This window comes from Crotalus tigris, unplaced genomic scaffold, assembly GCF_016545835.1.
Source record: "Crotalus tigris isolate CLP2741 ecotype Arizona unplaced genomic scaffold, ASM1654583v1 scf7180000017933.3771270, whole genome shotgun sequence".
Lineage (NCBI taxonomy): Eukaryota > Metazoa > Chordata > Lepidosauria > Squamata > Viperidae > Crotalus > Crotalus tigris.
This window is the reverse complement of record NW_024096726.1, coordinates 2,692,850-2,720,486: the sequence shown is the minus strand read 5'-3', so window position 1 is coordinate 2,720,486 and position 27,637 is coordinate 2,692,850. Positions and strand designations below refer to the sequence as shown.

At 37.8% G+C, this 27,637-nt stretch overlaps 2 protein-coding genes across 2 annotated transcripts; both read right to left on the bottom strand.

Moving 5' to 3' along the window:
- Positions 1 to 1,363: 1,363 nt before the first annotated feature.
- LOC120308500 (tubulin alpha-3 chain) lies at positions 1,364 to 13,047 on the bottom strand. The gene is made up of 5 exons (XM_039344650.1): positions 12,902 to 13,047; positions 11,901 to 12,123; positions 4,796 to 4,944; positions 3,769 to 4,449; positions 1,364 to 2,041 (listed from the first exon to the last, which is right to left on the bottom strand). Exons 1-5 carry the CDS (start codon positions 12,902 to 12,904, stop codon positions 1,745 to 1,747), a joined length of 1,353 nt encoding a protein of 450 aa, XP_039200584.1. The 5' UTR covers positions 12,905 to 13,047; the 3' UTR covers positions 1,364 to 1,744.
- Positions 13,048 to 22,801: 9,754 nt separating this feature from the next.
- On the bottom strand, positions 22,802 to 23,725 carry LOC120308466 (G-protein coupled receptor 35-like). The gene has a single exon (XM_039344549.1). It carries the CDS (start codon positions 23,723 to 23,725, stop codon positions 22,802 to 22,804), a length of 924 nt encoding a protein of 307 aa, XP_039200483.1.
- Between the last annotated feature and the right edge of the window lie 3,912 nt (positions 23,726 to 27,637).

Below are 27,637 nucleotides of genomic sequence, written 5' to 3'. Positions count from 1 at the left end.
AGGATTTAAGGTTTTCAAAAATCATCTCATCGGGAATATATAGACAATAGGATTCTGAGACTAAAGGGGGAAAAGGTTCACTCAAATATAACCTATTTTCAGCCACTGAAGTTTTGCCTCTTGACCATGCATTCCAGGGAATTAGAAAAATTCCATAGTCTAAAATTTGAAAATTCTATCGTATTACACCCAATTTAACTTCATCTGCAGATTTGATAAGCATCTCTACCTCTTCACGCTACTTCTTACTGGATTAAGGACAGGATTGAACTTTATAGTATTCTATTTAAGTTTCCAATTTAATGAGGAACTAGTGCCAACAATGTGTTGAGTACAATATTGTAATTAAACTAGCTACCATATATTTAATTGTTCAGGCCCTCCAGCTTATAATACATTGAAGCTAATATACCAACCCCTAAATGTAAAAAGGATGTATTGATTAAAAAAAATGAATACTATCACTGGTAACTATTATTTATGTAGCAATATTCCAGACATATATTTGCTTGACAAATGTAGAGAGCCAGGGAAATGGCCTTGAAGCAAATATTCAGAAAACATTTAAGCAAAAAGGACAGAAACATTACTTTAATCCTGAAAAGGTGATGGTATTAAGAACTCAACTGACCCATCCTGGCTCACTTGGGTGGTGATGGGGGGGGGGGAGGTTGACACTTTCAATTCCAAGCCATCACCCCAAATGAAAATCAGTATGAGATCTGTACAGCTGAACATGGCCTAATATGAAATGCAATCAAAGTTGTTTTTGGATAACTGTGAGGAAATAGGACAGAAATAGTAAATTCCTTGATTTGAAAATAAAAGGTCAATGAACTGAATAGGGCTTCTCAATAAATATATGTAGGTCTAATTATTATGTTATCTGTAATTTAAGATAGTTAATGCATGCACATAAATTAATTTTACCATGGAACTGATCAAGCCAATCAATTTCATTTTTTTTGTAATCCAATTAAGTAGACTGCATAACTTCAGGCTGTCATGCTATTCTGTTTTCAGACCTTTACTATTAAGTGATAGAAAAGTTTGAAATCTGATATAGCTAAGAGTTTACCACAAAATGTGTTACTGCTGGGCTTAAATTTTTAAGATGTTAATCAGCTAGCAGAATATGAGTACCAAAATATTTCTTTCAATGTAAATCAAGTTTGTGTTAGTGTCTCTTAGGATTAATATGCTTAAAGTTGATTAATTATGATCAACTTTAATTTTCACATACTAAAGACCAGTAAAGCTGCAATACTGTATTATTTTATAATCTCCCTATTCTGAAAATGCATTGGATAACGTGAAGATGAAACCAGATTAGACCAAATTCATTGATAAGATTGCAACAAGATTTTCTTATTCACATTACTTTAATTAACATAAAATTCCACCTACAATCAATGACATCCCAATTATCATTTTCATTATATACATACATGGCTAAGATGCAATAACATTTTAATGACTATTTCAGAATACTTAATAAGTTCTCCAAAGATTCTGTAAGAATGAAAGGGAGAAATAAAGAATGGATGGATATGTTTCTGACAGGCGTAGTTTTACAGAAAACTTTTATTTTATGCTTTGCTCAAAGTTTATAGAAATGTTTTCAAGGAATGGTTTTAAAGCTATTTTAAATAATAGCTATTAAACTTGAACACTTAAAAGTTTATTTGTAACCGAACAAGTGAACTTGGTACAAAATATTGAAATATATATCATCTGACATAGCTTAATATTCTTCTCCTTCTTCAGCTTCAGCTTCCACAGAATCAACACCAACTTCTTCATAATCTTTTTCAAGTGCAGCCAGATCTTCTCGAGCTTCAGAAAATTCTCCTTCTTCCATTCCTTCCCCTACATACCAATGCACAAAGGCTCTTTTAGCATACATCAAATCAAATTTATGATCAAGGCGAGCCCAAGCTTCTGCAATTGCAGTAGTGTTACTCAGCATACATACAGCACGTTGCACCTTGGCCAAATCTCCTCCTGGTACCACAGTGGGTGGCTGATAATTAATGCCCACCTAAAGGAAAGCAAAAACATTCATTAAATTTCTCTCAATAGTGCAAGGAATTTTCAAATGTCAACTTCTTCTCTCCCTCCCCAGCATTTTGTTGATAAAAGCATAATGGGAAACAAAAAATTAGATATGAAACTATCTTCAAATCAGAAAGGGAGCTAAAGCTGGAAAGAGAATGTATTCACATATACCTCATAATAAAACCCCTAATCTATGCAAATAGCCTCACTTTTATCATGACAGATACACATTAATAAATGGAATTAAGTCTTAATTCCCTTAAATATACTTAAACTCTAATAAGCACACTAGCTTTTAGAATACAGATTATTTATCCTAAGTATGATTGTACCAGAGTTTAATAACTGAAAATGCATTTATTTATTTATTGAATTTATTTGCCATCTATCTTGTAAAGAAACAACTGTTCATGTAATGACATGATTTACTTCACTGAAAGCCAGCTGGGTGACTTTGGGTTAGTCCACAGGTCGGCAACCTGCGGCTCCGGAGCCGCATGCGGCTCTTTGAGCCTTCCCCTGCGGCTCCCAGCCCCCTCTGCCTTTGCAGAGAGAGACAGAGACAGAGAGAGGAATTGCGCTTCCCTGCTTCTCTCTCTCTCTCTGTGTTTTTTTTTTTTTTTTTTTTTTGGTGTGTGTGTGTATAAAAAAAAAGAGAGTGCACTCACAGTGTTCTCTGAGGAGCAGAAAAGCTTACTGGGCGGAGCTCCCCCCTTTGTTGCGTCTCTGCAGGAAGGGCAGGAGAGAGCTAGCTAGCCCAGCTAGGCTGACTCAGGAATTCTGGGAGTTGAAGTCCATGAGTCATAAAAGAGACGAGGTTGACTACCCCTGATCTTGTTGGACAACAGCCTGAAGCTTGTCAGGTGAGCAGCAGATAGGAGGGGGGGGAGAGAGACAGAGAGAGAGAGAAAGAGAGAGAGGGAGAGAGAGACAGAGGAAAGAGAGAGAAAGAAAGAGAGTGGGGGAAGAGGAGTGGCAGACCAAGGGCAGATAGAGAGGGAGAGAGAGAGAGAGACCCTTTTGACATCTAAAATGAAGATAACACTGCATATATCTTTTTACGTGTGTGTGTGTGTGTGTGTGTGTGTGTGTGTGTATACATATATATATACACACACACACATACACACACACAAACACACACACACACCTATAATAAAGGTAAAAAAGGATATATGCAGTGTTATCTTCATTTTAGATATCAAAATGGTTTTGCGGCTCCCAGTGTTTTGTTTTTGGTGGGAAACAAGTCCAAGTGGCTCTTTAAGTGTTTTGGGTTGCCTACCCCTGGGTTAGTCCCACTCTCACAGCCTAATTCATCTCAAAGGGTTGTTGTACAGCAAATAGAGGGAGGACTATTCGGTGTGTTTGCTATCTTCAGTTATTTTTTAAAACCATAAAAGAATTTAAAACACCTACTCAAGTTTCATATATCTGAATATACTTCATATACTCTACAGTTAGCACCACAAACATTAGTTAACCAATAAATAAATGCTGATCAACATTTCCAGAACTAGGAGCATCTATCATCTAATCTGGACAAGAAAAAACTATTTCCCTTCATGTGGATACTAAATGCAATCTTATTTATGTATTATTAGATTATATTTCTTTCTTGCTTTTATTATTTTTTATATTAAGTTCCAGCCAAATCATTGGATTTCACCAAGATTATACTTAATTTGTTTATATTAGACAATATAGTACCTTGAACCCAGTTGGACACCAATCCACAAACTGAATAGTACGTTTTGTCTTGATTGTTGCAATAGCTGCATTGACATCTTTTGGCACAACATCACCTCTGTACAGCATGCAACATGCCATATATTTACCATGGCGAGGATCACATTTTACCATCTGATTAGCTGGCTCAAAACAAGCATTAGTAATTTCAGCCACTGACAACTGCTCATGGTATGCCTTTTCAGCTGAAATGACAGGAGCATACGTTGCCAAGGGGAAATGGATTCGTGGATAAGGAACAAGATTTGTTTGAAATTCTGTCAAATCTACATTCAGAGCACCATCAAAACGTAGCGAAGCTGTGATAGAAGATACAATTTGACCAATGAGACGATTGAGGTTGGTGTAAGTTGGACGTTCAATATCAAGATTGCGTCGACATATATCATAAATAGCTTCATTATCCACCATGAATGCACAGTCAGAATGTTCCAATGTGGTATGTGTAGTAAGGATAGAATTGTAAGGCTCCACCACAGCAGTAGATACTTGTGGAGCTGGGTATATTGCAAATTCCAGTTTGGATTTTTTCCCGTAGTCAACTGACAGTCTTTCCATTAGCAAAGATGCAAATCCAGAGCCAGTACCTCCGCCAAAACTATGGAAAATAAGGAAACCCTGTAGACCAGTACACAGGTCAGCCTACAAAAAGACAATCCCCCCCAAAACCCAACAAAAAGTGAGCCATTGAACAGAATAATTTCAAAAATATAAATTTAATATGTAGATATTATCTGCCATGGTAGTCATTTAAAAATATTTGCATTATCAATACCCTTCAAAGGGTTTTAATTAATTAAATTAAAAATTAATATAGTATATTTAAATTTTAAATATGCATTCCTTATTTAAACAGACCAAGTATTTTTTAAACATGGTACTTTTGAAAATAAAACTAGAATTTCTATGCTTTTGACTTTAAAATGGTAAATTTTCACATTTCATATTTTTGCACATATTTTCTAATTTACATCTTATAATGACTCACCAATTTTCGAATGCGATCCAGCACTAGATCAACAATCTCTTTTCCTATAGTATAATGGCCTCTAGCATAATTGTTAGCAGCATCTTCTTTTCCAGTAATGAGTTGCTCAGGATGAAATAATTGTCTATAAGTACCTGTACGCACCTCATCTTTGAAGATTAAAAAAATGAAACTTTGATTAATTCTAATTCAAAATCCAGTGATTTATTATTTTTAATATTCCAAAATCTCAGAAATGATATATATAATAGAATAACCGAGTTAGAAGTGATTCAATTGTTCTTGTTAAGCATATATACAATTATATTTTCACATTATCCAAAACCATTACATACTTTAGAACACTGTTGATACTTGTATGAGATCATTTCTGGCTAATATTTCTGAACAAAAGATAGGGTTTCTTTTTGCAGGAATTAAAATTAATCATACACAGACAGATAGAAGACTCTCAGCATGAAAAGATGTGTTAGTTCAAGAGATAATGCCTGCACAATTTCAGATGACTACATGGATACATCAATTTTTTTTTTCTTGGTAAGAAAAAAAAACATTAAAAAATGAGCAGTGAACTCGTTATTCTTTTTAATACATATTCATATAAAAGCTATATTCCAAACCATTACTTTCTCCTCATGCACCCTCAAAATGTGATTTAGTGTTGGGGACTTCCGGTGGTTAAAGCGGTGGAGATGGCGGCTACTTTGTAGCCGTCCTCCTGAGAAGGTGTCAGATCCGCGGAGCACAGCGTTTATCAGCTGGCCCGCGGCTCGCAATCCCCTTCCCGGGCGAAGGGAAGGGGTAGAGATCGCATGAATAGAGGTAGAACCTCTTAACTCTCCCTGGATTTTTATTTTTAGGGGGGTAGAAAGAGGGTTCCCTCGGAGTTCATTGCCTTCTCCGCCTCTCAGCTGTCTTTGTTTCTTCGGAAACAAAGCGAGACGCCGCTACCATCTCCGTACTTAAAGAAACCGTGAGTAATCTTAAACCGGACAGAACTGTTTAAAGGATTTTATTTATAGTTTAGCTTTATTTTATTTTTTTTAGTTTATTTAGTTTATTTAGTATCTGCTGATTTTTTTTTATTTTTTTGAGCTTTCTCTTTTTTTTTTTTTTTTGGGCGGAAAAGTGAGAGTGAAAGTAAAATGGCGTTTTGAAAGTTTTTTTTTCCTTTAAAAGACGGATCGGCTGAATTGTTGTTTAATATTGCTTTTTTTTTACTTTTTTTACTTTTTTATTCTTGGGGACTTTTAGATTGATCTTATCTTATTCTATTTTATCTTATTTTTAATTTTTTTTTGGATTACTTATTTTTATTGGTATTTTTAAGAAGAAAGGAAGATAAATTAAAATGGCTTCAAAACGACAACCAGCTACTGCAGCTTCTAAAGTAACTTCTTCTCCTGCTACTTCTACTGTGCAACAACAACTTAAAATAATACCCTCAGTGCAGCAACCTAAATCTACTCCACCTTCACCTCCCCCATCTGGCACATCAGCACAAGACATTAAAGAAATAATGGTAAGTGCTGTCTCACAGTTTAGGGAGGAAATGAAACAACTTTTGGATCAGAATAAATCTGAAACTAAGGAGGAAATGAAGAAAGAGATGAAGGAGCTTTTAGAACAGAATAATGCTATTTTGAGGGATGATATACTTCTAGCTCTATCTGGAATGGCCTCAGTGGTTGTGAAGCTGGACTCCAGAGTAGAGGAAATTGAAGAAACAGTTGAACTTTTGGATTATAAATTTCAAGATATGGAGAAAAAAGTGGAGACTTCACAAGATGATATTCTTATGTTCCAGTATAGACAGATGGAATATGCTTTGAGAATAAGGGGTCTGAAAGAAGATAAAACTCAAGATTTGATGGAAATGGTGATTAATGACTTGGCTGTTATTTTGAATATTGATAAAGAAGAGTTACGTGGGGATGTGGAAAGAATTTATAGAGTTAATTCTTGGATTGCAAAACAGAGGAATTTGCCTAGAGATGTGGTGATATATTTTGCTAAGAAGTCTTTGCGAAATCAGATTCTACAAACTTTTTATAATAAAAGATTTCAGATTGCTGCCCAAGATATTATTATTTTAAAGGAAATTCCACCTAAAATTTTAAGAAGCAGAAAAGATTTTGCTTTTTTAGTAAATGAACTTAAAGCAAGACAAATGCCATTTAGATGGGAGATTCCGATGGGCATTGTTTTGAGCCATGCGGGGACACGTTATAGACTTAATACAGTTGCTAAAGCTAAGGAATTTTATAAAACGGTCCTGGGAGCAGGCTCTCCTTTGCCCATGATGCATAAAGTCTTGAGTGACAAAGAGATGGAACAGAAATCTGAAGGTACAGGGATGATGACTGCTGGACAGGTGGTATGGATGTCTCAACCAGAGGTTAAAGAACAGAGAATGACCCGTGCAGCACATAAACGTAAAGAAAAAGAACAACAGAAAAAAGAAAAAGAAAAAGAAATTGAAGAATCTACTCAGCAAATTGCTTCAGTGCCGGTGGGAGGAGCAAGACCCAAAAGCTCTGCTACATATTCATCAGCAGCAGAATTTGAGCGGATCTTCTCCAGGCTGAAGGCCAAGGGAGATGGCAAAGCTCCTGTCCTGGAATGTTAATGGATTAAACATTCCTCAAAAGAGAAAAAAAATTTACCACTATTTGAAACAACACAACAATGATATTATTTGCTTGCAAGAAACTCATATTACAGCTAAAGATCAAAAATATTTAAATAATCCTCGCTTGGGATCTCATTTTGTATCTCCCGCCCCTGGGAAGAAAGGGGGTGTGGTAATCTATGTTAAACAGAATTTATCTGCTACCTTGTTAGAATCAGATCCTTATGGAAGATATGTTATGCTTGAACTTGGTTTATATGGCAAGAAAATTCTTATTGTGGGGTTGTATGCACCAAACCAGCAACAGGAGCAATTTTATAGGTTACTACATCAGAAAATAACTTTGTTGGACTATAGATCCGTGATTTTAATGGGAGACTGGAATGGTGTCTTAGATATACAAATGGACAAAAAAGGCTCTTCTACCTTTTTTAAACAGGCTAAATTACCTAAAGCCTTTTTTGACATGAAAGAAGATTGGGAATTGAGAGACTATTGGCGTGAACGTAATCAAGAAGAAAAGGATTTTACGTTTTTCTCAGATAGACACCAATCTTTCTCAAGAATTGATTTCTTTTTGATCACAACAGATTTATACAACAGGGTGAAGAATGTAAAAATTTTTCCTAGGACATTGTCTGATCATAGTCCAGTTTGGATGGAACTGTTTGTAGAGAAGGAAGATAGGAGATCCTGGAGGGTGAATGAGAATTTATTTAAACAAGAAAAAAATGTTCATAAATTAAAGGAATGTTTAAAGGAATATTTTACTTTAAATATGAACAAGGGAACATCAATGTCAATGGTCTGGGATGCAAGTAAAGCTTTTATGCGTGGTATTTTGATAAAAATGAATAATTTGCATAGACAGAAACAGATTCAGAAACGGAAAGATTTGGAAGAGGAGATTAAATTAAAAGAGAAACTTTTAATTTCAAATCCCTTAGATGAAAAGATTAAAGGAGCTTTAAAATTGTTAAAAACACAATTTAACATGCTGATGGCTGATCAAGCTGCAACTAATTTGCTATTTATGAAACAAAATACATTTTGTAATGCTAATAAACCAGGGAGATGGTTGGCTTATCAGTTAAGAAAAAAACAGAAACAGAGGAATATAGATAAAATAAATTATAATGGTAAATTGGTTTATCAGAAAGAATTGATTAAGAAATCTTTTTTAGAATACTATCAAAAATTATATAAGGGTACCAATATTCAAATTACAGATATAAATAATTATTTAGGCAAAGTCAACTTTCCTAAATTAACAGAAGATCAGGAAAAAAAGATTAACGGTTTAATTACTAAGGAAGAAATTGTTACAGCTATTAAACAATTGAAATTGGGCAAAGCGCCGGGTACGGATGGGTTGACATCTATTTATTATAAAGCTTTAGTAGAAGAGATGATTCAACCGTTGTGTGAACTGTTTAATAATTTATTACAGGGGTTAGAGATCCCTCCATCCTGGCGTAATGCATTTATATCATTGATTCCAAAAGATAGTCAAGATCTTACTTTGCCTAAAAATTATAGGCCTATATCTCTTTTAAATGTGGATTATAAAATTTTTGCAAAAATTTTAGCTAACAGGCTTATGGGGATCTTGCAGCAGTTTATACATAGGGATCAATCGGGTTTTATAACTGGAAGGTATATGAAGAATAACGTTAGACAAATTATTAATTTATTAGAGTATTTAGAAAAGAATAACCAAGTCTCTGCAGGCTTGATATTTTTGGATGCTGAAAAAGCCTTTGATCAAGTGAATTGGCAGTTTATGCTGTGTTTAATCAAGGAGATGAATTTTGGACAAAATATATTACAAGTATTATCCAATATATATCAAAAACAGACTGCTCAAATTATTGTAAATGGGGGTTTGTCAGAGGCTTTTGTAATAGAAAAAGGAACAAGACAGGGATGCCCGTTGTCTCCGTTATTGTTTGTTTTAACACTGGAAATTTTGTTGATTAAAATTCGGGAGTCTCAAGAAATAAAAGGAATAGAAATTAATAAAAAAGAATATAAATTAAGAGCCTTTGCAGATGACTTGGTTGTTACTTTGTCTCAACCTGTTTCTTCGGTGGTGAAATTATTACAATTGATTCAACAATATGGACGTGTTTCTGGCTTTAAAATTAATAATAATAAGACCAAAATATTAGCTAAAAACATGACTAATGGTGATAAACAGGCTCTAGTTAACTTAACAGACTTTGAAATTGTTGATAAGGTAAAATATTTGGGGGTTACATTATCTGCTTCTAATGTAAAATTGTATAAAAATAATTATGAAAAGCTGTGGATGGAGGTACAGAAGGATTTAAAAAACTGGAATAATTTACAGTTATCCCTTATGGGCAGAATTGCAGTTATTAAAATGAATGTCCTGCCAAAGTTTATTTTTTTGTTCCAAATGTTACCTATCTTAAAGAACGAACGTAATTTAGATGAATGGCAAAAAGGTATTAATAAATTTGTTTGGGCAGGGAAAAAACCAAGGGTGAAACTTAAAATAATGCAAGATTTTCGTGAGAGAGGTGGACTCAAGGTACCAAATATGAAATTGTATTATGATGCTGTAGTATTGACATTGATTAGCGATTGGGTGAATTTAACAAATATAGAAATACTTCATTTGGAAGGCTGGGACCTATTTTTTGGATGGCATGCCTATTTAATATTTAATAAAAAAGTGGATTGGGTTTTTAAGTCTCATATTATAAGAAACTCTTTGCTAAGAGTGTGGAGAAAGTATTATAAAAGTGACTTCAAAATACCATTATGGGCTATACCTCGGCATGCCATAGAAGGTATAAGGAAAGGGGTAAATATGGACAAGGTCTCTTACGTACAGTTATTAAGATGGGATGGCCAAGACTGGCAGTTAAAATCTTTGGAAGAATTAACACATGAAAACTTAACTTATTCATGGTTCCAATATAGACAAATAGTGGATAGATGGAAGATGGATTGTAAAATGGGCTGGCTTAGAGAAGATGGAATTTTTTTAAAACAAGTAAGAGATCAAAGGCCAACCCATATTAAGAGAGTTTATGGGGTTTTAGTGGAATTAGATTCAGAACTTGAACTAGTTAAAGATTGTATGATTAAATGGGCACAGAATATTGGTGAAACGATTTCAATGGATACTTGGGAACTTATTTGGATAAGAAATGTTAAATTCACACAAGCGCAAAATTTAAGAGAGAATTTTTATAAGATGTTTTATAGATGGCACCTTGACCCAAAGAAAATGTCCATTATGTACCCTAATCTACAGCCGAAATGCTGGAGATGTGGATATTTGGATGCTACCTATTACCATATTTGGTGGACGTGTAAGCATATAAAAGCTTTTTGGATTAAGATATGGTGGAATATTCAAAGAATTTTTAAAAGAAGGGTAAAATTTACTCCGCAATTATTTTTACTAGGTATTGTTATTGACTGTGATGCTAAGGAGGTTATATTGATGTTAAATTTGATTACAGCCGCTAGGTTGTTAATAGGACAATATTGGAAGAAGGAATCTTTGCCTACTTTACAAGAATGGTTTCATAAAGTTTCGTATTTGGCAGAAATGGCAAAGATTTCGGCTTTCTTAAAGGAGCAATCTCAAGAAAAATTTTTTGCGGTATGGGAAAAATGGATAAATTTTATACAACATAATTTGGATATGGAAAAATATTATTTAGCCTTTTTATAATTTGTAATGATTGTTTTTTCTTTCTTTCTTTCTTCTTTTTCTTTTTTATATATATACATTTTTAATGTATTATTATTCATATATTTTTTTTTTTATATATATATATGCTTTATTTTTCGTCTACTTTCTTCTTTCTTCTTTCTCTCTCTCTCTTCTCTTTTTATTTTTTATTTTTTTTCTTTTTTAGTATATATTATTCATTTTAAAGTTTATGTTATGTATATTATTTCTATATATATTATTACTGTGATTTTTATTATTATTATTAATTATTTTATAAATTGCAAATGTTATTTTTAAAATATTTGTTAAATAATCCTATATTCAGTTCTGGGAAGTCGGGGGGGGGGTGGGGTGGTTGGGGAGGGGGGGGTGGATTTTTATTTGTAAAACTTTTGAAAAATTTCAATAAAAAAAAAAAAAAAAAAATGTGATTTAGTGTTGAGAATAAAATTTGAATCATAATGGAAGATAAGGGAAGGGAGGATAAATGAAATCATTTCCTATGTTACCATTTTTGTTAACAGAATGTACAACTGGATTTCATTTCATAAAGTCAATGTGTGAAAGTCAAACTTCACTTAATGAGGGATGATTTTGTAATTGCTTTCATCAAATTTCAGGTTTATTTAGGAAGAAATCCCTATTTTCCTTACTTCTAAATAATGAAAATATTTTATAAATGTAATTTGTTTCTGATCATCCACATGTTGATCCCACATTTGAAACATATTTCCAACCTCTTATACTGTACATACCAACAACAGTTGGCTCAAGGTCCACAAAAACAGCTCTAGGTACATGCTTGCCAGCACCGGTTTCACTAAAAAATGTATTAAAAGAATCATCTCCACCGCCTATGGTTTTGTCACTGGGCATCTGACCATCTGGCTGAATTCCATGCTCAAGACAATATAATTCCCAGCAAGCATTACCAATCTGAACTCCAGCTTGTCCAACGTGGATAGAGATACATTCACGCTATTAAAAAAACGTAATTTTTTTAAAAACAGGCATGATTAATGCTTATTTCAGAAAATAATGAAGTACCACAAAAATGAATATTGACCCAGCTCTATATTTTGATAATTTACCCATTTGATTTCTAAAATATATTTTAAAATATGCATTTTAATGATCAATTGCCCTTAGAACACTCAAGCTTAAAAAAATGGTCTTTGAAAACGGTTTAATGCTAAGGAGTATGCTTTCTCTACAGCCCACTAAACACATACTTCTGTACCTACTACGCGATTATATAAAATTTCTTTCTCAACTTGAATTATGCAGTACCTCATACTTCAATCCCATAATACGTTTTCGCCATTACTTCACACTACTTTTTACTTTATTATACAGCTCTTGTGATGCCAAATAAATGGGACTCTATGCAACAGATCTCTTTCGTTTCTTGTTGGTTCACTGTTCTTCAGAACCAAGACTATTATATTCTCCACCCCCTTTCCCCCCCCCCCCCGTTCCGCACCATGGCAAATCCGAGACGGAGGGCCTTTCAGCCCTCGTGCTTTGCCAAATACAAGAGCATACAGCGCCAGGCAAGCCTTGTCTTCGACCATATCGCGCCTTTCGGAGATAAGAAGCCTCCGAGGTAAAGTTCACATGAGGCAACATTTCTCCATGACCATATCATTCTCGTACCCTACGCTCGCGATTCCCTCATAGCATTTCTATGCCAAGAGGCTTAAAAGATCCCGATCCCCACTGAACGAAGCCCAGCCACCCAAGTTCCACTTCGCACCATGGTGCCTCACGAAGATGACGAGGTTCACTGCTTTCCCTCGAGGGTTCGACGTTCAACTCCCGTTTGAGGGTAGCCTCAACTGTCGACCGTTAGAGCAACGGTTCCTTACCGCCAACCCCTACTATAGTCTGCTACTCTTCATTGGTGGAGGCTGTTTAACTCCTGGAAGCTGATTGGTTAAACAAGTTCTTAAAAAAAAATATCTGGGATGATCCTCAAGTGGAGGAAATCGGTGGAATTTTGAGCGGGAAATGGCTTCTCCGCTGAGGGATATCGACTGAGTGTCTGTTAGGATCCAAATTTCATAGATTTTCCTGCCGCAAGCTTAAATTAAAAAAAAAAGTGGAATCTCTTGCTGTGTGATTCTTGATACTTTCTGAGATATTATTTCATTGCTATATTTTTCACACTTTCCTGAGAGCCGGAATTCATATGTTGTAGTGAGAGGCTACTTCTGTCTGTAATTTCAGACAGAATATTGTAGATAGATAGATATTCAAGAATGATAGATAGACAGGCAGACAGACAACGGTATAAAAAAGAAATAGAAGTATTGTAGCATATTTTTTTTTTCCTGAATAGTATTCCATAAAATAACTATATCTGTTATTCTCTAAGAGGTTATTGTTGATACGTGTATTTTTGTATGTGACAATATGCATTATATATTCCAGTCAGAATAGAATCAGGTCTTAGTATTTAAAATATTTTAATCCTTTAAATGCCATTGCTTTTCAAACTTTCTTGAAAGACTGAATACATTAACAGCTACAAAGAAAATAGTTAACTCCACTTGTTTTCTGTTGTAAGATGCTGTTTGGAAACTTCATTTTCTCATTCTTAGCCAATCAATACTTCACAATTATCTTATAAATTACTTTTTATTTAGACTGCTTAGAAATGTGGCCCAACTGACAAAATGTGGTGGATTCGTGTATCATATATTTAGAACCCATAAATTAGGCCCTGGTGGCGAACCTCTCTGTGGGCACGTGCGCCCTCGCCCCAGTCCTAGGCCTTCAGCTGGGCTTTATAAAACCTTTTCGCTTTAGGCCTCTGTCGTTGTGTGAAAAAAAAAAAGGTTCAATCAATCAATTTCCACTTCTCTTGGAAAAAAAAGATCTCACAAAATTGGAATTGATTGATTGAACTTTTTAGTCCCACCCAGACTGCCGTTACCGTAGCCACGCCCACCCAATGGGCCACGCCCACCCGGCACCCAACGATACATAAATGAGTTTTGGGTTGCAGTTTGGGCACTTGGTCTCTAAAAAGTTTGCCATCGCTGGATTAGGCAATGCTGTTAAACAAGAGAATTGTACACTATAAAGTGAAAAATGAATAATTTTCATTGAAAATTAAATATTGCTAGATTGTAAACTATTAAGAAAAAAATTCATTGTTTTAGAAACTGAGTAATGATTTAAGCAGAATCCTCATTTCTTTACTAGGCTTTTGTTCTGGGAGGAGGATATGAATAACATTGCTCTTACATGTCATTTAAGCATATTTTATTTATTATTTTATGAAGAATTTGTTAAACATTGAAGATAAGAAAAATGAAATATTTTAAATAATGCAAAAACTTAAAAAATTAATTTGGTAATAATATGTGTAATTTTAAAGAAAAAATATACTTTTAAATATACATATTCATTTTTTTTGCCCAGAAAAATATTTTATGGAGTAACATAATCCCCTAGGAATCGGTTTGTTCACATAATCAAAAAATGGTGATCACTTAACTGAATAGTGCTGGAGTGGATGATATTAGTGGTATCTTCTAACTCTGTTTGTATGAAATGTGAATAAAACATTCATTCATTGAAAGATTCTTTGAGGCTTTTTATTTTGATGAATTATTTTAGAAGCTCCACAATACCTTCTTTTTTGTATATATTGTTGTTTCAAATTTTTGCTTTTTATTGGTATATAGCCTTATACTTAATCTGAAGACAAAGACTGCTTTAAATGTTGCATTAGGTACTGAGTCTACTGGGCAGTACATAATATTAATATTACAGATGTTTCCTTTCCTATACCTTTAAATGTGAATCTGATTGTTACCCCCCCAAAAAAAGAATTAAAGAGAAGAATGAATTACAAAATATTCTTGACTGTTTTTTCAACTATGTTAAAACATAGTAGGTATATACTGTATATACTATATAGTAGGTCTTATTCTTGAGGTCAAACCCTAGAAAAGTGGAATGCAAAATAATAAGCAGAAACTCATTTTGGATTTATAATGTTAGTAGACAATGTTCTAGAAAAAGAGATGTTGCTTAGGAAGATGAAGGAAACTAGAAAGGAAGAATATGAATATGAATAAGGAAGATGTCCCTGGAAAAACTACAAATTCAAGTTGCAACTGGCATTTGTCCATGCAAGGACAAGAAATTGTTTCCATCTGTAAAAAATGTCAAAAATAATTTTTAAATTTTGAACTAAGTATAATTAGTGTGTTAAATGTGAGGATGAAATGTTTTTGACTAAGCAATAATGTTAAGTAGATTTGTATCTGTGGAATGATAATTTGCTAATGTATATTAATGATTTTAACTAAGCATCAAAGTAATACCTCAGTTTTGTGTACTTAAACTTTCCTCTTTTGCTTAAATTGTGAGGTTTGTCTAACCCTAAGTTGTGTATAATGAAAGAGAAGCCTGCCTTCCTTCCTTCCTTCTTTCCTTCCATCCATCCATCAATTTTTTTTAAAACCACCTATCTCCTTTACTGAGAGAATTCTGGGCTATGTACAAGTAAAATATATTAAAACATAAAAACAGTATATGGAATTTAAATTTAAAAATACTAGGGAGGATTAAAAAGTTAATAGTTAATTAAAAAGTAGGGAAGGGCTTTCAGGGCACTAACCAATCCCACAGCTGCATGTTCTTCTCTGAGTCCCATGCAAGGCTGCAGAAACGTTTTTACACCTTTCTCAAAGGCCTGGAGAGTGGGAGCCCGCCTCCCTTCTGGAGGAAGACTGTTCTATAAGATAGGGGCAATAGCATAGAAAGCTTTTTTCCTGGTCCCTGCCAGTCAGAATTCTTTAGCTAATGGGGTCTGCAAAATACTTTCCCTGCCTGACTGAATGGGATATGTTGATGCAATATGATGAAGATAGTTCTGTAGGTAACCTAGCCCCATGCCATGTAGGGCTTTAAACGTCATATCCAACACTTTGAATTGGACTTAGAAGCAAACTGGCACCCAATGCAGCTCATGCAGCAAAGTGTTACATGCACTGTTCTTTGAGCACCCAGATTGCCCACTCTATACCAACTGAAGCTTCTGGATATTTTTCAAGGATAGCTCCATGTTCAGCACATTGCAGCAGTCCAGACAGGAGATGACATGGACATGAGTGACCAAGCAGAGAGCCTTCCTATCCAGGAAAGTGTGAAAATGGTACCCTCCTAGCCACAGCTGCCATGTGCCCTGGATACGTCTGGGGTAGTCAGCCACATCTAAGATCAAAGATAATAAATTTCTGGATGCAGAGGGGTCCAGCAACTCTATTTTACCAGGATTTATCTGAAATCTGTTGTTCCTCATATAGGTGCCCAGCCTCCAGGCACTATGAAAAAATGTCCGCAGCATCACTCACTTCATCTGGTGGTGGATATATATAATTGTGTATCAACTGCATACTGGTGACGGATGATCTCACCCAGTGGTTTCATGTAGATGTTGAAAATGAACTGAGGAAACACCAAGCCCTGTGGCGTTCCACAAAGCAGAGACTATGAACTAAACTTCTTACTCCCTATCAATACTGATTGGGATTGGCCTCTTTCTTCTGAGGTGAAACAATGCAGAACTCTGCCACTCAACTCCAACTCCCTAAGTCGTCCCAAAATAATGCCATGGTCAATGAAAAAGCCAATAAAGAGAATATTTGTAGCTCAGGGTTGAAATGAGGGGTCCTTGGTGCTTTCTGAGCTTGGTTGTTTTCTTGCAGATGTTTTGTTACTCAAACTAGATAACACACATCATCAGTGCTAGTATGGAAAACTGCCAGGACATAAAGAAGAGCAAGGGTGGAAGCATCATCTTCATCCTGCTCCTGCTAAAGGTCATCTATGAATGTGATCAATGCAGTTTCTGTTCCATATGCAGGCCTGAAAACTTACTGAAAAGGGTCCAGATAATATGTTTCCACCAAAATCCTTTGTAGTTGTAACTCCACTGCATTCTGAACTACCTACCCTTTTTAGAACAGTGGGGAGGGGGTCCACTGATGGTTTCTTGAGGAGGTGGTCACCAAAGTCTCTGGGAATCTGAGAATCTGGGAATACCTCCTCCAACAAAGGTGTATTGACTATCGCTTGGATTCACCCACATAACACATAACTTCCCAGGCAGCCTTAACCAGCCAGGAGGAACATTGATCTAACACATAGGTGGTAGTGTTTACATTCTGGAGGATCCTGTTCACTTCTTCAGATCTGACAGAATCAAGCTGTTCCCAGATTACTGGATAACTATGCTCCCCATGCGTCTCTTCAGGACTCTCACATTTGGTATCAAATGGATGATTATTTTTTCCAGATGCATGGAAAATTTCTCTGCATGGTCCTGCAGATGAGACCCCAAACTCCCCTTTCTGAGGAGTTATAAGTGAGTGCTGGGTGGCATTTTGTGAATGTAATAAGAGTGGGAAAGTATCGGCACTTTACTGTTTTTCACCTATGAGGTAGGTCTTGATAGCAGCTCTAGCTCTTGTTTGGTCATGTTCGTTCTTCATTTTCTTCCAATAGCATTCTAAGTGTTTCCTTTTCAGTTGCCTCAAGTCCTCTGGGAACTATGGGGAAGTAATGGAGTGATGGACCAAAAAAAGCACAGCTCCAGCCATCTCACTATTTTAGGTAACTACCAGGGCCTCCGCAGAACCATTAGTTGCCGGGGTAGACCAATCAAATGGTTCCAGCTGCTGTATGGAGGGAGCGAGCATAAGGGAACCTCTAAGTCACCAGGGTGTGATCTGACTATGACAGAAGGGCCAAGGCAAGCTCCTCTCTCAGATCACATTACCAGACAAGAAAACCACATCCAGAATGTGGTCACTGTCCCAAGTTGGGCCAAAAATGATCTGGGAGAGGTCAATTGCTATGACGGTGGTCTTGAACTCCAATGCCCCATAATAATAATAATAATAATCATCATCATAGCAGGAAAATTGAAGAAAGAGACCGAGGGACTAATTCTGGCTGCACAAGACCAAGCCTTAAGGACAAATGCAAACCAAGTCAAAATTGAGAAGACAGCAACAGATAGTAAGTGCTGTCTATGCAAAGAAGATGAAGAAACAGTGGACCACCTGGTAAGCTGCTGCAAGAAGATCACACAGACTGACTACAATCAGCAGTATGACAAAGTAGCAACAGTGGTACATTGGAAGATCTGCAAGAAATGTTATTTGCCTGTAAGCAAGAACTGGTGGGATCATAAAATAGAGAAAGTCATAGAAAATGATAAAGTTAAACTACTCTGGGACTTCAGAAATCAAACAGACAAGCAGCTGCAACATAACACCCTAGATTTAACAATTGTCGATAAGAAAGACAAAAAAGTCTGGATAGTGGACGTGGCAATACCTGGAGACAGCAGAATAAATGGGAAAGAACTGGAGAAGATAACAAAATACAAAGACATAGAAATAGAAAGACTGTGGCAAAAGCAAGCAAGGGTAGTACCAATAGTAATAGGCTCCTTGGGTGCAATCCCAAAACAACTTGAGCACCACTTGAACACCATTGGCATTGACAAATGCCATTAGTCAATTGCCAAAGGCGGCCTTACTAGGAACTGCTTCCATCCTGCGACGATATCTGTAATACCATCAAACATCCACATCTGCCTATCCCAGGTCCTTGGTAAGGACTCGATAGGTAGACAAAATGCCAAATCCAGTCTGAACATCTGGCTGACTGTGCAATGATCAATAATAATAATAATAATAATAATAATAATAATAATAATAATAATAAAGTTTGAAGGGATTTTGGAGGTCATCTAGTCCAATCCCCTGCTCAGGCAGGAAACACTATACCAGGGGTTGGCAAGCTGAAACACTGAAAGAGCCACTTGGACCTGTTTTCCTCACAAAAGAAAAAACTGGGAGCTGCATAATGTGAGCGCGCATGCGCGCGCGCACATGCGCACAGAACAGTGCTTGATTAAAGAGTGGAGCCTAAGGTGAGACTTGCACCGGCTCTGCCCCCATCCAGCTCTGTCCTGGCTTCTTCTCCTCTCGGAAAAGGCTGCTCCCCCCCTGCTCTTCCTCTCTGGGACTTTCTTCTTTCCGCCTTTCGGCGTGAAGGTTCCCAGGGAGCAGAGGAGGAAGCTGATGGGGAGAAAGAGCTGCTGCGGCAAATCTTCCGAGGCAGCAGCAGACAGCCACTCAGGCTCGCCTATCTCAATCTGCTGTGGGAGGCTGGAGTTGAGGCTTCTGGCTCGCTCTGGGAGGGGTGCTCGGAAAAGAGAGGATGAGAAGCGGAAAGTAGGAGAAAGGACGTCTTTCACCTCTCTGGGGTTCTTTCGCTGGGAGGGCGAGGAAGCAGCAGTTCTGCTTCGCAGGAGGTGGGAGCAGGCAGCCTCTCCTTCAAGCTACGCTAAGTGACTCCAGGAGCGAAGCGAGGTCCAAGTCCCCGGAAAGTCAACTTTGTGAAAGAGGGAGGCGGTGGTGGTATTAAAATAAAGTGTGGGGGGGAGGAGGTTGAGGAAACCCAGCAGATGCCTCTATCAGAGGGCGAGCAAGAAAGGCAAGATCGGGGAGAGGAAGAAAGCTTTTGGGGCTTGCCCAGCAGGCAGCTGCTCCCCACTCTCAGGCAGGGACTGCGAGGAGCAACCAGGATTGGAGGAGCAGAAGTCAACACTACCAAAGAGGAGGAAAGAAAGGAAAAGTGGGGGTCTTTGAATAGTCACGCCCACTTTTTCCCCAGACATCCATGTGTGTATGGGTGTCAGGTTTGGAAGCCTCCATTTAAGTCTGCGTGCGTGCACAGACATAGGCTGACTCCTCCTCATCTCCTGCCCTTGCTGCTTCTCCTGTGGAGACGCATTTGCGTCCCTCTCTCTCTCTCTCCCTCCCTCCCTCCCTCCCTCTCTCTCTTTCTCTTTCTCTCTCTCTCTCTCTCTCTGCCACTCAAAGCCATCCCGCAGCTCAATCCTTGAAGCGGTTTCAATCGGCCATTGCCAAGCGTCTCCATGGAAGTCAATGGACAGCATGACTGAGATAGACAGCGGCTCCAACTCTGGTCCAGGGAAACAAGAGCGGAGCGGTGCTGCCTATCTCAGTCACGTGGAAGAACAGCTGTGTAAACAGCACCAGATGGCACCACCGCTGCCGGTAATGAGCAGGCTCAGGGAGACGCGTGGCTGGCTCAGTTGCCCAGGGATGGCCCAGGGAGTAATGCCCCCGCCAGCCGCCACCCCAGCCAGGACTGCTACCCAGACCGGCTTGGGGAGACACAGGCCAGCTTGGCTGCCCAGGGAGTGATGCTGGCACCGGCCACCGCCCCAACCTGGACTACTGCCCGGGGGCAGTAGGAGGAAGAAGGGGAGGAGGAGGGTGAGGAAGCTGCTGCCGCCGCCCCAACCAGGTCTCCGTGCTGCCTGGACTAGCCCTCTGCCCATCGGATGTAGCCGTGGCGGACCATGGCAGGGGGCGGTGCTGCGTGGGCCTCTGGCCCTGGCCGCAATGCTGTGGCTGCTCTGCTTGACCAGCCCCTCCGCTGGCCCGTCTGCTCCCCCCAGGACACGCCTCTTGCCCCAGCACCCGCCCGAGCTGCCCGGGGGGCAGCAGGAGGAAGAAGGGGAGGAGGAGGAGGGCAAGGAAGCCGCTGGCGGTGCCGAGTCCCAGGAGGAGGCTCTCCTCTCCCACCATTGCTGCATCTTCCTCTTCCTTCCTGGCAGCCAGGATTCCGGCGCCCCTTCCCAGCCAGTGGGGCCAACAGAGGTGCTGACTGGGGATCGCAGGGGCTGCTCTCTCTTGGGCCGAGGCTTGTGGCAGGCCGCTCCCAGCGGGGATCCCGAGGCTTCCCCGGGAGGCTCCACGGCCACGTGCGCCTCGGATGGGGCCAGCCCGGGAAAGGGACTTCCTGGCCACACTTCTACCAGGGGGTGGGGCACCCGGGCGCAGGGCCAATCAGGAGCCCTGCAAGGGGGAAGTCCGCATAAGAGAGAGAGAAGGGAAGTGCAAGTGCCCCCCCTCCCCCCTATCTCTCCAAATGGCGGAGGAGGCTCTGGAGCCGCAGGTGATAGCTCAAAGAGCCGCATGCAGCTCTGAAGCCACGGGTTGCCGACCCGTGCCCTGTACCATTTCGGACAAATGGCTATCCAGTCTCTTCTTAAAAACTTCCAGTGTTGGAGCATTCACCGCTTCTGGAGGCAGGTTGTTCCACTGGTTAATTGTTCTAACTGTCAGGAAGTTTCTCTTTAGTTCTAGGTTATTTTTCTCCTTGATTAGTTTCCATCCGTTGCTTTTTGTCATGCCTTCCGGCGCTTTGGAGAATAGCTTGACTCCTCTTCTTTGTGGTAGCCCCTGAGGTCCACTTTAGAGGTCCACTCCAGGGACAACAAGTTGAAGTCTCCCACAAGCCTGGGGAACTCCACAGCCAGCCCTGAGATTGTCTCCAGCAGCTCAAGCAGGGAATTGCTATGGAACAGGGAGGCTGGTACAGAAGCAACAATCTCAACTGCTCCCATGAATCTAACTTCAGGAGAGAGTCTCACAACTGGGAACTTGTGAAAGCAACAGCTTGAGAGCTACCAGAGATTCTGGATGACACCACAAGCCCCCCTCCCCTGCCCTGTGGTCTTAGCTGGGGCAAAACCTAAACCCAACTGAGTATATTTCTGAGAGGGCAGCCCCCAACTGCCCAGCCAGGATTTGGTAAAACATGCCATGTCATCCTGCTGCTTATGACATCATAAATAAGAGGAGTCTTTTTATTGACTTACCTCGCATTAAGCAGGAGTAGTTGAAAATATTTGTCACATATGGAACTATTTGAAATTAAAACACATGCTTAAAAAATCCAAATTCTAGCTAATGAAAAGTGATGTATACTATTGCCATATGAATAAAAATTGACATTTTAAATGTTATCTTTACTGTGTAGAACAATTTTTGATATGCCACTAAAAGGAAGCCAAATACACGGAAATTTCATGTGCTTATTGTTCTTTAAAGCTCAGGCATGCAAGTTTGGCATGGAACTGACAAAATTTGATCCCTGAATTTAACAGACAGATTAACTTTGCAAAGTGGCTTTTTCACTCCTTTCAACAGCATGAATTACAAGTTCATCAGGCAAAGTGAAAAGTGTTTATTAAGGAGGGTCAAGTAGGGTACAAAATAGGGTACAAAAGCACATGCTATATATATTTGGGGTATGTGATACATCAGAAAGCAACAAATTGTATTTGCCTAGTGTGGGAAAACAGGTATCACCAGAAGAAGAGAGGAAACATTAGATGGTGTAATATTGGATCTAGACTGAATAAGTTAACATATACCGCTGAATTACTAATGGACCCAGACAATATGTTGTTTATTAAGTATTTGATTGTAAAACTAGAAAATTAATAAAATATTTATATAAAAAAGAAAGCAACAAATCAAACAATAAGAGATATTAATTAGATGAGATAATGAAACAGCAACATTTCCAGGAAGGAATCTGCATTTCAAATTGATTTCCTGAAATTTGTAATGTATATTGCATATACATTGGAATGTGTTGTCTTCATATGAATACCTTAATGGAGAAGACAGAGCTGTACTTTATCAAGAGCACGAAGAAAATTCTAATAAAAACTTTTAGGAGGAAGATGATTCCAGAGAGATCTGAAAGTATCAGAATTATTCATGGAGGCGTGGCTTTCCTAAATAATTTTAGTATCTTGATTCTCAGGCGCTTGATTCTGTGTCTTTAGTACTAAAGAAGCCTCCTGAAATTCCTGGCTTACAAAGTAATAACAAAATGCATCCAAGCAGCAGTTGGTGTTAGCAAGAATAATAACAACATTTAGAAACAGGTTTTGTTTAGCATCACTAGCATTAATCAAATCTATGTAAATAATGAAATATGCAACATGAAGTGGTAAAAAGCAGATGATGAATGTGGTCAAATTTGCCAGAATTATATTGATTGCTTTCTGAATGACCTTTTTTTCATGAAGATGGATCTTTTTCTTCCTTGTGAGTTTTTTAATTATTTGAACAGAACAGAAACTCAAGATAATTAAAGGTATAAGAAATCCCCATATTACTGCAGCAAAAGAAGGCACTGATGGTATTCTGTAATTTGTTTGAAAGCAAATTGCTTTTTTCTCTTCTTTATCCACATATGTGGATACAAATACAATACTTATAATTATGATCCAGAAAAGTCCACAGACAACAGCTGACTTTAAAGGAGACCTGATATTCTTTGCTTGGAGAGGAAACCTTATGGCGATGTATCTATCAAGTGCAATGATGATAATAAGAAAGATGCTCATGTATCGGTTGATAAAATATGCAATCTCAAAAACCATGCACAATTTGTTCATGTATGTAGGTATAGATATTGTATATATATAAAAAACGTTAGAAACTATCTTGAAAGGCAAAGTGAAGAGAAATAGACAGTCTGTTATGGCTAAATTGGCCATATATACTCTGGTTTCAGTCCATTTTATCAGTTTGCAACAGAATACCCTTAAAGCAAACACATTTAGGATAACTCCAATAAAGAACACTGGTACATAAATGATTGCTTGAGCAAGAAGAATGTTTACTTCACTAGTATGATTGCTGAAGTTCATTTTTAGAGAATCATTACTGTACAGTATGTACTGTAAAAGAAATGTTAAAAATGATTATTTTGTGACATTTTATTTATTGCATAATTAATAAATATATAATAATTCATATTAAGCATTATGTTTTATATTTATGTACAACTTTGGATTTTGTAAAGTACAGTTATATTAATCCTTACAATAATATTATAAGAGAAAGTTAGTACAGAAAGTTATTTATGTGGTACTGAATTGTTGCCTACTGTATAGTCTGCAAATAATTATTTTTGCAAGCTATAGTACAAGGCTGCATAAATGCAATATTTTCCTATAGTTGCTAAAACAAATAGAATCATATAACTGAACATTTTTCAATCTAATTAGTGATCAGCTAAAAGTGCGGTGCTTCTGGATAGATATTTTCTATCACTGAAGTTTTTCCATTTTTAAAAATAAAAAATATGGAGAAAGCATTGAAAACTTAGAGTGAACAATATAGTTGTCAGACTGTACTATAAGATTTTATGACCGAAGCATGACAATTATAACAACAAAAGACTTATTTGGAAGTATCTAGACATATTTACTCAAAAGAACTTATGCTTCAGAATTTTAAGGATTTCACTGATATTCTTCTGTTTGCTTCTAGGTTTTTCCCCCCCTCTCTCTTTAGGATGATGAGTCCTTTTGCTCAGCCTGCTTTTTGTCCATCTCTCTTTCTTCTGTTAGGTTAATCAGCTCTGTCGTATTCCTGTGTTATAACAGCGTCATATACTAACACTGAGGTCAGGAATGGCCTTATCAGCATTCAAAATCAAGTCAGGCTTTCAGAAATTTTAAAAAGTTGATCTTGATAAGTTTTGGAGTTTCCCCAAAAATGGCTTTAGTGAAGACTTAGCCTGATGAGTTATTGTAATATGCTGATTGAAATGAAAATCCACTTGAAACTTTTGGTTGCACATTTCACAGCTAGCATTTTAGTTTAAAATATATTTTACTGAGTATCTCTACAATTCTGAAGGGTTTCTTCTGAGGGGAGGAACTTAAGGGTGCTGGAAATGCCACTGTCCTTTTATGGAAAAAAAAGATAGTTATTTAGTATAGAACAAAACAGTGACTAATACATCTGCTGCTCAATATTAAGGAAATAATATTGTGTCGTGTGGTTTATCACAGAGTAAAGCAGCATTTTTCAGTGGCCCAAACCTGACAGGAAGAGACTATTGCATTTTAGCATAGTTTGAAATCTAGCGGCTTCAGCCAGGCTTACCATAAAGAACAAAAACTATATATATAAAAACATATATAAGACTTTTTATGGAATGTTATATATTTTAATTTATCTATCCATTTTCAAGCCTTGTGAACTGTCTTGGAACCATTTTAAAACATTTTAACAAGAATGATTTGAAGACTGAATTGCCAACCTGAATTTTTTCTAGGTTTCTAGAGTGCAGTACTTGTATAGATAAACTTCTTATTTTAAACTTTCACTTCTTTCTACAATTCTCTTTTTCTTTCTTTAATTTTCTTAATATTTGTTTCTATTTGTATTTTATCTTATAATGAACTTGAATAAAAAGTGGGGAAAAAGAAAAGTGAAGTTTTGTGTGTGTGTGTGTATAGTAATAATATTCCTTCAAAAACCAAAGGGGCAAAAGTAACATTTGAGGAAAATACTTAAACCAGGAAACTGATATCTGTGTCGTGATGAAAACTTATACATACAAATTACTATCACAGTGTATATGGTCCAATAATTACTTAGTAATTTTCGTAAAAGGAATGGAAAACCATCCCCATTTGATTTATAATAAATGGCAAAATATCCACTGCTTCATTAATTTTGGAAAATGTAAAATACTGATCTACTGATCAATTTATTTAAATAATTTTTAGGAGTTGCATGTGAGTTATTGGTTTAATTGTCTCAGTAGAGCAGTTTTCAGGTTGCTGAATGCTTGAGTACAGTATGGGAGCTATTGAGGGAAGTTACTGTGCTTTGTTGTTGTTGGTGTGTGTCTCTGTGTTTGTGCCTGTTGTAGTTGGATGGATTCCATGGTCTGGAAGCATGGGGGTGGGGTGAAAGTAGAGGGAGGAGAAGTAGGCAAAGGGCAACCAATACCATCTTGATCATGACAGACAGAGGAATAATGGCACAAATCTGCAGGCGGGCCAATCACAAGGATGGAAGACCCATGGCTGAGATCATTCCCACTTTCACCCCTTATTATTTACTTCTGATGTCAGATCCTTGGATCCCCAACTCTAGTTGCTATTATTGAATGCCAGAATAATGTTTCATAGAACTGCCCTCATCCATAGTTTGATTTTGGATTGGGCAGCTGACCTGGCATGTTTAATGAAGCCAGAGATATACTGAAGGGAAATTGGACAGCAATATGTTGCACTCCAAACAAAAGCACAGCCATTTTTATGATTTTATGATTCATTTGCCATATGTTTAAAGTGGATCTAGCATGTAAGAAAGCCAGGAAACCACAATGAGCATTAATGAACTCTGCTGAAGATCCCAGTAACAGCATGATAAAAGATGCAGATTGAAAGGAAAAAGTGACTAATTTCTGCCATATCTAAGGTCAGTGCTTTTTTTGTAAAAAAAAAAAGAAAAGAAAAGAAAAAGGTGCCGGAACTCACACATGTCATACAACCTGCCTTGCCTACCCTACACCTACCCTTTGTGTTGAAAAAAAAAAACCCTTCAGTTATAGTGTATCTAAAACAGTGGTTCTCAACCTTTCTAATGCAGCGACCCCATAATACAGTTCCCCATGTTGTGGTGACCCCCAACCACTTATACATCACCGGGTGCCAGGGGCGTGGCCAAAGAAAAAGGGGAAAAAATGGTGGACAGCCTTTTTTGGCGACCCCCGTGAAATGGTCGTTTGACCCCAAATGGGGTCCCAACCCACAGGTTGAGAACCACTGATCTAAAAGACTAGGATTTTGTTCAAGGTAAGTTAATACTATTAATGTTACCATGCACTGTGTGGCTTTAAATTACAAGAAGGCATTTTATTAATCTTTTGGGACATTTATCATTGACATACCCATTTAGTTTAATGAGTGGAAATGTCATTTAATGGACATGAATGAAATTGGGCCAATAAAACAAAATTTGGTTGCTGTAAAAGATTGAATTATTTTTAAGAAGTTATCAAACAAGGTGGAAAAGTTTACATTTGGAGTTTAATATGGATATTGACTTGAAACAAACTAAGTTGAAACTTTGTCAGTGAACAGGTTACTTACCTGTACACTACTAAAACTCTCATCATGACCTTTAATTGGGCACAACTATGTATCTTAGGACAACAATTTTTGAACCAAGGTAGCTAAGATGGATTAACTTACAGAATTTATCCAAAATATGGTGCCATGTCTCCTGATGGAATGAAATTTGGGGAAGTTGGGACTGTTTCAGTACTACTGGCTGCTGCAGTAGTCACATGATCTTCATTTTCTACTTTCTGTGATAGTTTCCTAATCCTTCTCATCCTCCACCCAGCAGCAGCCACTTTCTTGCCTGCTAGAAAGGAAAGGAAAAGGAGGGAGGAAGGAACTTCACGCACCCTTCCTGGGCCAAGCTATCCCACTGTGAACATTCCCGACCTGTGCTGCCCCTTGCATGCCTTCCTTGGCTTGTACAGCACCTCTTGTGCAACACCCTGAACTTCCTGAACCCACAGCCTTCCCAAATGCCTTACCCTACCTATGTAGCACTTGTTGGCCACCCCCATACACCCTTCTTGACCCTCAGTACCCCACCCAGCAACAGACACTTAACTGTCCCCTGGTTACAGGCTTGGAACTCCCTGCTGGATTCCCCAATGACTTTCTCTCTGCAAGCTTCGCCCAAGCTAAATAAATGGGGAAGTCAGTGGAATTCTAGGGAGGGAGGGGGGAGAAAAGAAA